This window comes from Onychomys torridus, chromosome 9 (assembly GCF_903995425.1).
Source record: "Onychomys torridus chromosome 9, mOncTor1.1, whole genome shotgun sequence".
NCBI lineage: Eukaryota > Metazoa > Chordata > Mammalia > Rodentia > Cricetidae > Onychomys > Onychomys torridus.
Window position 1 is genome coordinate 51142108 of NC_050451.1, and position 9327 is coordinate 51151434.

At 47.6% G+C, this 9327-nt stretch overlaps 1 protein-coding gene across 1 annotated transcript in view; it reads left to right on the forward strand.

Annotated features, from left to right (window-relative positions):
• Fam124a (family with sequence similarity 124 member A) overlaps positions 1-8656 on the forward strand; it is a 54744-nt gene extending 46088 nt beyond the window's left edge. Inside the window, exon 4 of the mRNA XM_036199595.1 lies at positions 6178-8656. Coding sequence (XP_036055488.1) covers positions 6178-6969 — 792 coding nt within the window. The 3' untranslated portion in view covers positions 6970-8656. The remainder of the gene's footprint in view (positions 1-6177) is intronic.
• Positions 8657-9327: the final 671 nt, after the last annotated feature.

Here is a 9327-nt window from a genome sequence, read left to right on the forward strand (position 1 = left end):
ATGGTGGTACATGCTTTTAATCCCAGTGCACAGGAGGCAGAGGCAGGCAGATCTCTGATTTTGAACACAGCCTGGTCTACAGAGCTAGTTCCAGGACAGCCAGGGTTATATAGAGAAACCCTGTCTCAATAAACCAAACCAAAACAAAAACCAAATAACTATTTCATGATATATTTTAACATACACATAAAGCACTTAAAATGACCTTGATAAAGAGTTTTAGAAGCAAGTTCCTGCATGCATGTGTGCATGCGTGGGCCCAGCTTTGCAGGTACGGCAGGAATGAGGGTCGGAAGACAACTTCCAGGGCTCAGTTGCCCCTTTTCACTAGAGGTTCTGGGGATCAGACCTAGGCTTCATGCTTGCATAGCAAACACCCAGTCACCTCACCTGCACCCACAACTCATTCTTAAAATAGCACAATAGCAGCAGCATTAAAAAACAAACATGTAAATGTCTTTATTAAAAATAAAAGTGTTTAATCATAAAAACAATCAGAATAAAACCACAAGTTCCAGGTGGGTTGGTAATATCTGTGATGCTTATGTTTTCTTTAAAGTATTAAGTCCACAGTATGTCCAAAGATGACACACAGAGTCATCTGCATGGTCAATGGGCATGGAAAGATGCCCTTGAAGTCAGGCATGGTGGTACAGGTCTGTAATTCCAACCCTCGGGGCCGCAGCAGAAGGATCCTGAATTTGAGGCCAGCCTGGACTACATAGGGAGACCCTGGAGACAGAAGTGGCATGGTCATTAGAGACATACAAATTCATATAAAGATGAAGCACTATTGCCCACCAGAAGGACTAAAACTAAATACAATGATAATACCAGATCTTGGTGAAGTGTGAAGTAATTGAAATACATTTAAATGCCTGGAAGAATTATACATTTTTTACCATCAGTTCTGGAGTGTTTAAAAGTACCTATTAACACTAAATATATGCATACCTGGTGTCTAGAAACCCTGTTCCTATTAATGTGCCCAAGAGACTGAACACTTCTTACTGTGCAGAAGAGAGGTGGCCAATAAGTTTTCTCAGCATCCTGTTGCACTTTGACTCAGAGGAATGGCAGGTGTCTAAGCAGAGATAGATAGCAGCATTCGTGAAGGCGTGAATGAAGTTTTGGTGTTTCAGAATAGAACTGGAAGTTCCCAATGGCCAGAGCACACAGGATGGGATTTCAGAAAGCACAGCTGACAGGAAGGAAGGGTCTTACAGAGCTAGCTTGCTAAGGAGGGTGTTAGCCTAGGGCCACACCCAGGGGTTGCTCTTAGGAATCACTCAGCTGTGGGGAGACGCCAGAGTGAAGACATAGTCTGTCAGGAGTTCAGCTGGGGTGAATCATCTTCACTTGGATGACATTTTACCAAAGCTAGGGAGGGAGTACATGCCTCTCTAGACCTGAGTCATGCCGCCCGCCATTGTGAGGAGTAAAGCTAACACATTGCTCTAACCAATGGTTTTACAGGAAGCCTCACAGTTCCATAAGGTGGAAAGGAAAGGGGGTAGGAAATGACACTCCAGATAAATTGGCTTCAACTACTAGCATTTTTCTTTTAATTTTTATTTTATGTGCATGGATGTTTTGCCTGCGTGTAAGTCTATGTGCCACATGAGTGCCAGGTGCCACTGAGACCAGAAGAGGGTGTTGGATCCTCTGGATCTGGACTTACAGACCATTGTGAGCTGTCGTGTGGGTATTGGGAGTCAAATGTGGGTCCTCTGGAAGAGCAGCCTGTGCTCTTAACTGCCGAGTCATCTCCCCAGTCCCCTGAAAGTACCGAGTATTCACACAGCTAGTCATCTGTTTCACAGTCTCCCAACCTCCTGCCTCAAAATGTCAGGGATTACAAATTGTACCTGGCTGACTCCACCTAAGTTGACCTTGTCCTTCTCCTCTGACTTTGCCTTTTCCTCCTGACCATTCAAAAGGGGACATAGGCTTTGGCCATAGAGGGTATCCTTAGAAAGAATATGGACACCTCCTAGAGGAAAGTGAGCAGAGAGCAAAGCCCACCTTCTTATGGGGAACCCCTGCTGTAGAGGAAAGTCCCGGGTTCTCATGACTCAGTTACCCAGTTTCCTTGAGATGCTCCTCATTGTTATTAATCCTTGAGTTCAAATGTCTGTCTTTGATTTATTAGACAGCAGACAGTGCTGTGCCAGCCATGGTTTTGCCAAGGACAGAACAAGAGAGGATGGCCTTATTCAGAAAGAGGAGGCAGAGGCAGGACTTCCTGAACTTGAACAAGCTGGGAGACACTCCAGGCCCCTGGAAGGGAGACCCAATCACCTCCACTAGCACTTACAGAAGGAATGGTTCTACATGTCTAGGAATGAGCCTTTGAGAACGGTGCTTCGGCTCAGGAGGCGGCTTCACTTCATCAGAAAACTGCCTGTTCTGCCTTCTCAGGACGAGCTCATAGCTGGACTCCAATTTCCTGGTGACATGAGAAGCATGGCCAGGTCTCCCTGGCTGGTTGCCCTCAGCAGATAATTTATGCATGCTGTTCTGCTCTGTGAGAGAGTTCCTTAAATAGTGAGGAAAGGAGCTTGTGAATTCCAGTAGGGCATCCAGCCCACACTGCTCCAGAGAGAAGGGAGGGAGGCTGCCTTCACACACTGTTGGCGCTCACGGGGGCACCCCTGAGAGCTGGCAGCCAAACACTGAAGGCCTAAGCTCCCGTTTCACTCTGGTAAATCCCACTAGGGTAGAGTTTCTGGATTCACTCTCAGCCCCTGTTGTTCCTAGTCAAGCAGACAAGAGAGGCAGCAAACAGTGCCAGCCCTGGGGAAACACAGCAGAGAGGCTCCATCCTTGACATGGATGAGCTGTCTTTAGTCCGATGAGATCCTACTGGCTAAAGCTAGAGAATGACCTCAGCCTGCAGCCAGGTAGATGCACCATGTTCATCAGCGCTGGCTCTAAGATGGTGGTGTAGAAGAGGCTCCACAGCCTCCTTCCCCCAGGATGCCTGTGGTTGTCCATAGCACTGTACCAGCCTGAGTTACATACACCCAGCAGGCACCTCCACTGTACAATGTTGCACTCCCCAGCCAAACAGAGTGGTGGCCAGCTTTCTTCAGAGCAGCAGGATGCGGGGTTTCTCTGGCCTCCTGCCTTCATGGTGTCGTAGAAACTAAAGAGAACACATGTGGGCTTGTGGAAGCATGAACTCCCCTGCTAAAGCCCACAGTCCACCTGCCTACCATGCTGGACTTTAAGCCAAATTTAACTCCATCATGCTCCTTGAGAGTGACAAATTTGTAGGTTCCCTCTTGACTAGGAACCTTGATCTTCGGCATCCCCCAAAGCTGTGCCCACCAGCTTCCTTTTTCAAGTCGATCCAGACTGCAGGCTCCCTCACTAAGAACCATAGAGATGCTGAAGCAGCGGCTGCACTGTGGCTCATGCTTGTCAATAAGCAGACAACACTTGGGTACCTGGGGGAACAGTGCCTTTCCAGACTCTGAAGAAGTCTCCATCCCTCAGGGCTTCCTTCCCCCAACAAGCTCATCCTGTTTTCTCTCTTACCCAGCCAAGCTTAAGTGATGGTGAAAATTGGTTTGTCTCACAACAGCTGGTTTGTCTCAGGGGCACGTGGGCCTTGCATGATATTCTTTAAGCATCCATAAATTTAGGCTCTGAGAAAAATATCGTATTGTAGGTGTGGTGTACATATGCGGTTTTGTGTGGATGCACATGTGCACATTCATGGAGAGGCCATAGGTCAACAGTAGGTGTCTTTCACAAACTCTTTCCTCCTTATGTTTTGAGATCAGGTCTCTCACTGAACCTTAGGCTTACCATTTCAGCTAGGCCGACTAGCCAGTAAGCTCCAGGGATCTGCCCATCTCCCTCCCCAGCCCTGGGATGGCAGACTCATGCTTGTCTTTTTCCATGGCTGCTAAGGATCCAAACTCAGGTCCCCACAATTGTTAACAAGCACTTTAGCACCTGAACCATCTCTGCAGCCCTGCAGAAGTCTTGTTGTTGCTGATTGACTTTAGTTCCTTAAGTTATACTTAATAAAAACAGCTCTGGGATGCCACTGTGACATGGAGGGCCTAGGAGATGGAATAGGGTCAGCAAGTCATGGGGACAAAAGCAAAACAGGCTGCAGACTGAGCTATACAGAGAGAAACACCAAAGCAGACCATCCCAAGAGATTCTGCTCTGAGTCCATGGCTGAGGATAGACTGTGTGTATGGCGCAGGTAGAGCTTAGGTATCCCTAAAACGTAAGAACTGGAGCATCATGGCAATGACTTCTGAATGGGCTCCCTGCCTCCATCCAACTCCTTCCCTGCTACACACCACCATCCTGCTAGAAAGCCACCTAGTTTTGGTATGCCATGTCCCGTATTGTGTGTGATTCGGAACCCACCTCCACTGAAGTCTGCTCTGCCCCACTGGGAAGATGCATTCTCTCCCAGTTCCCTCAGGGGCCAACCATCCCATCCTTTAGTCTCCTGTTGGTTTTGCCTTCTATCCTTTCAATGATGTTTAAAAAGTAAATTCCTGTGGTCAAACCGGAATTGTTTCCATTGTAGCTGCCCCGCCTTTGCCCATGAGAAGTACTCAATGGATACATATCCTACTGAACAATAGTTCCTAGGTGGCTTGTGGAAACCAGGTTCCTCATTGCTGGGGAAGGTGGGAGTGTCTGTTATGAAGATGAGTTCTGCAGCTTGCTAGAAGCAAATGCCCACCTCTTCTAGCTACTAAAGGAGATGAGAGACAGGTCTGGGGACAGCTGCAGGCACCAGAAGTAAAACCCTGGCAGAAACTTTGTTATTTGGGGGATTCTTAGAGCAGGTGCACCTTTCCCAAATAAATCCAGACCCACTGTCCTCAAACCCATTGTTTAATTGAAACTTTGCATTATAATCTTGGTTCTGGGCCAGAGGAATAATTGGAGAGAAGCAGAGGGGGGTGAAATGTGTATGATCAAAGTGCCCGGTTTCATGCGGAAGGTACCAGGTCCTGGTGAACTGCTAAGCTGAGCAGGGCTAGTGGGTAAACATGGGCAGAGTGAGGAGATGAAGGTAAAACCATCTTCCCTACCAAGCATCCTCACAATTCATCAGGAGGCAACAATTCCCCTTCTTGTACCTAATTCCTGAAAGTTAAAGTGTAGAAAGGAACCTGTAGTTCCTATCAGCATGTAAATAAATGCTGACCCCCACCCCACACCCCAACACCTTCTCTTTTGTGGAAAACATACTGCCCATACTAGATTGTGTCTTGGTGTTGAGAAACTACTTTCTCTGAATAGACACAGTCCCTCCTGGAAGGAGCTGCAGGAAGTTGAGTGTCTTAGGACACTGAGAAAATTGAGATTCACAAGGCCCTTTCCAAGGTGATAAAAACAGTAAACAGTTGCTGGGGAGAGACTCTCTTCCATGAAGCCCCACGCAAGTTGGGTAGGGATAGCAAAGGATACAGGTTTTGTGAGTCATCCATCACTCATGCTGGGCTGAGCTTTTTTGGTGATATAGCTACCATGGAGTGGCTACTGTAAGCAACCCAGTGAACTCATTGGCCCACCAAGCTGGACTTAATGTATCATCAGTACCCTGTCTGGTCAAATAGATGTTTGCTCATGTCTCTCCAGGAAGAGTCACAAGACACCTGGGAAACCATACGTGCTGGCATCTGGTCCCTTGCTGATGTGCTCTCATATTGTTCAAGCATATCTCAATCTAGGGGTGAGGGGATACAACTGGTTACTCATTGTGACAGGAAATCATATTGCTTAAAGTCAACAAGTAAATGTACCCCACAGACAAGTCCAAAGAATGAGAAACCCTTAGAAATGCGAAAGAGTGTGGGCAGCGTTTAGTCTTCCCTCAGCTAAAACCTTGCTGTGTGCGCCAAGCTGGAAAGCAGAAACAGAGGTAGCAGAGCTTTGGGGAGTGCAGGGAGATGTCTAAGGAGTCTCATCTCCATTTGTCAGCTGCTCTGCACCCTCGTTCCTCGGTACATTCACATGTGGACTTTACACAGCACGATTCCTGTCACAACAAGGAGTCAGCTGTATTTCTCAGTCTTGGAGACAGCTTCCTAGACAGAGTTGGAAGTTTCCAATGAATGGCAACATGCTTCATGCTGCATTTAACAGTGAGCCCCAGTTTCTCCGCTGACTAATGGAGCCCTCTCTCCACAGGCACAGAGGACACACAAGAAGGTCCCCAGGGGCAGCAGAGCACACCACTCCTCTGAGAAGAAGCCTCATCCCACACCTTCAACAACCATCCACACCCCAAGCACAGCACAGGGCAGCAGCCAGACAGCCCTGCAGAACAGCCCATCCCTGGGGTCTAGCCCGGTGGCCCTGCTTCCCAGGAACAAGCAGGAGTGTACCCCACAGGCAAGCACCTCCAGCCCTACCTGGTCTTTCCAGAGGAGCAAATCTTTGTTTTGTTTGCCCAGTGGAGGCCCCTCCCCAACTGAACCACAGCCGCCGCTGACTGGTCCCCAGAGACATAGTGCATCAGAGTGGAGACCCGGCCACCTCCTGTCCATTGATGACTTAGAGGGGGCCCAGGAGACAGATGTGGACACGGGCCTGCGGCTGTCCTCTTCAGACCTGTCTGTGGTCTCTGCGTATTCTGCACCCAGTAGGTTTTGCAACACAGTAGAGTCATCCCTCCCCTCCAAGAAATGTAGCAACCACTGGCCAGCACCCAAGAGTCCCAAGGAAGAACCACTGCCTGCTGCCAGTGAGGTGAGCCCAGACATCTTGTGGGATTCCCGTCCTTTCCTCATCAAAGGGTCTCCCAGCCCCGCAGAAATAACTACTCCTGCTCTCTCGGCTTCTGGTGTCTCCTTGCTCACAGAGTCATCCCCACAGCTCCCTTGTCATGACTCCAAAGCCACACAGTGTGGCCAAGATGTGCTCCTGCCCCCAACAACAGCTGGTCCCAAGGATAATGACATGGAGGAGTTCTACATCTGAGCGTGTCTTAGTTTTCAGACAGACTCAGTCACAGAAACTTGGGTACCACTGCCTGCTGCTCTTTGTTCACAGGGTGATCTTGGTCCCATTTGCCTGCTCTGACAAGAACTTAATTATCTATCTTGGGAGATCATTAGCATGTTTGTCATGCCATCTATCCTTAACTGATAGGTGGCATATTTCTAAAGGCTCAGAAAAAAAGAACTGAAATTTTTATGGAAATAAATTTTCAACACATTTAAATCATAAAATCTATTTAATCTATTTTTGAATGCTCAATTATACAATTTAATGTTTCATGTAATTATTTGAAATTAAAAAAAAAAAAAAGTATTCAGCCAGAGCTGATGTAACAGTTGCTCATACTATGAAAGTAATGTAACTAAAGCCAAAATGTTGAATGGGAGAAGGACACCAAGTGACTCCTATCAGAGTTCAGTGTGCAGTACAGAATGCATGCCTTCCTGGTTCCCCACAGACAGTCAACAGGGACCATAGACCCTGGAATCCTGAAATCCTGCTCCCTGTGGATATGATAGCTTCATAGGACAGCTGCCAACCTGTGTCAGACAGCAGAATGCCTTGCTTTGAAGCCATTTAGCACTTGAAAATCTGAGTTTACACACAACTGGCTAGTAAACCTTATAAGGGTTTAGCATGAATAACCAATGCCTTTCACACTACAAAATAATCTGAGTTATGAAATGTAGTTTTGCACACTCTTGCACGGCCGGTCCGTGGGAGTAAGCAAGCCTGTAGACCATCCCCTCTGGACTGATTTGTGTAAGAGGACTCATTGCCTGCAGTTGCAAGTAGCAGGTTATAAAGTGTGATAGGGAATTGGGTGTGAGGTTCTCTGACTTTAAAAAGCACACTCTAAGGGCTGCATGCATCCCTCCATAAATGACCAGAACCACCTTTTGTAGCACTGTCTCCAGTAAACAGTTCAAATGTTTGGAAGGTTTTTGGCTGGCCTTTTGATTGTACATGTGAGCACATGCCCCACTCCCCGAAGTAGGAAGTAACTCTGTGCACAGTGCTGCCCGCCCAGCCAACCTCCAGCGCACAGAAGCCTTGGGGAAAGTGGGTGCCGCAGCCACACCAGCTTTCCCCATCCCACACTGTTGTCCATTGCTGCCACTGTGTGAGTGGTGGTTAGACCTCCTGGTGAGGCTATGTCTACAACCCAACCTCACCAATGCCAAGTGCTGGCATTGGTGGCAATGCCAAATTGTTCCTACATTCTGTTTATCCTTGGGGGGGAAAAAAGCATGGGTGTGTACTGTTCCCTGCCCAGTGTGGTGCTTCTTGCCTAAATTACTCATGGCCGAGTTTTCTCCTCTCTGGAAGGGCCTACACCAGCAGCTCAGACACTTTCCAGCAGTGCCTTCGGGCTCCCTTATCACCCATCACCATGAGTCAGCCTCAACTTGGCCATCCTCACATAGAGAGCCTTGGGACTCTGCCTGGCCTCAAACACTTTGGACTTCCTAGGACTCTGAATTTTGCTCCAATGTAAATAAATAAAAACATGGTCTCTTCTAATTCTGGACCAGGAGTAAGCCAACTTCTGAAAAGGGCTAGATGATAAATATTATAAACTTTGTCAATCATGTTTTAAACTTTATCCAAATATGTTGCTATTGCTTCTACTGTAGCATGAAAAATAAAATATATATGAATGAGAGTGGCTGAACTACAATCAAACTTCATTTCTAAGAACAGGTTATGGTCAGTATTGGGGACTCTTCAAGCAGATTGCTGTGGAAGGTTGATTCGAGATGCCAGGGGACCATCAGCTTAGATTTCTCCAAGCTGACACTGCTGCTGCTAGTGTGTGTGAGACACCAAAAAAACTTGGCTTCTCAGCTCAAGCCAGTGACTACAGAGCCACAGGCTCAGAATGCAAAGGGATGCTTTCTGCAATGCTGATTCCCACTGAGCCCCTGCAGCCCACCTCCAGCCCAGAAGTATGACTCTGGGTCGATAGCTGATGTCCACAAACAGCATGCTAGCATCAGAGAAGAGGAAAAATAACTTTGAGGTCATGGCAAGCCTCCAGGGACAGTTAGCCAGTGCATCACAGCCAGATGTCAGCGAGGCAGAAGTGAGTGCCCTATATCCCGTAATGGCTTCTGTCTTTGTTCTCCACGGTACACGTTTTAGTATACTTGCCCCATGAAGATTGCTCTGGAGCCCAACTCCATTATCAGCATTTCTACCCTTCCTCTGTGAAATGTCCCCCCACAATTCTATTTACTAAACTGAGTGACCCCAAAAGATGTCAGAGCTACCACATAGAAGAAAGGCCTGTGAATGCCACCCTTCTGCCTCAGACCATGCCCAGCTCCCCTACTT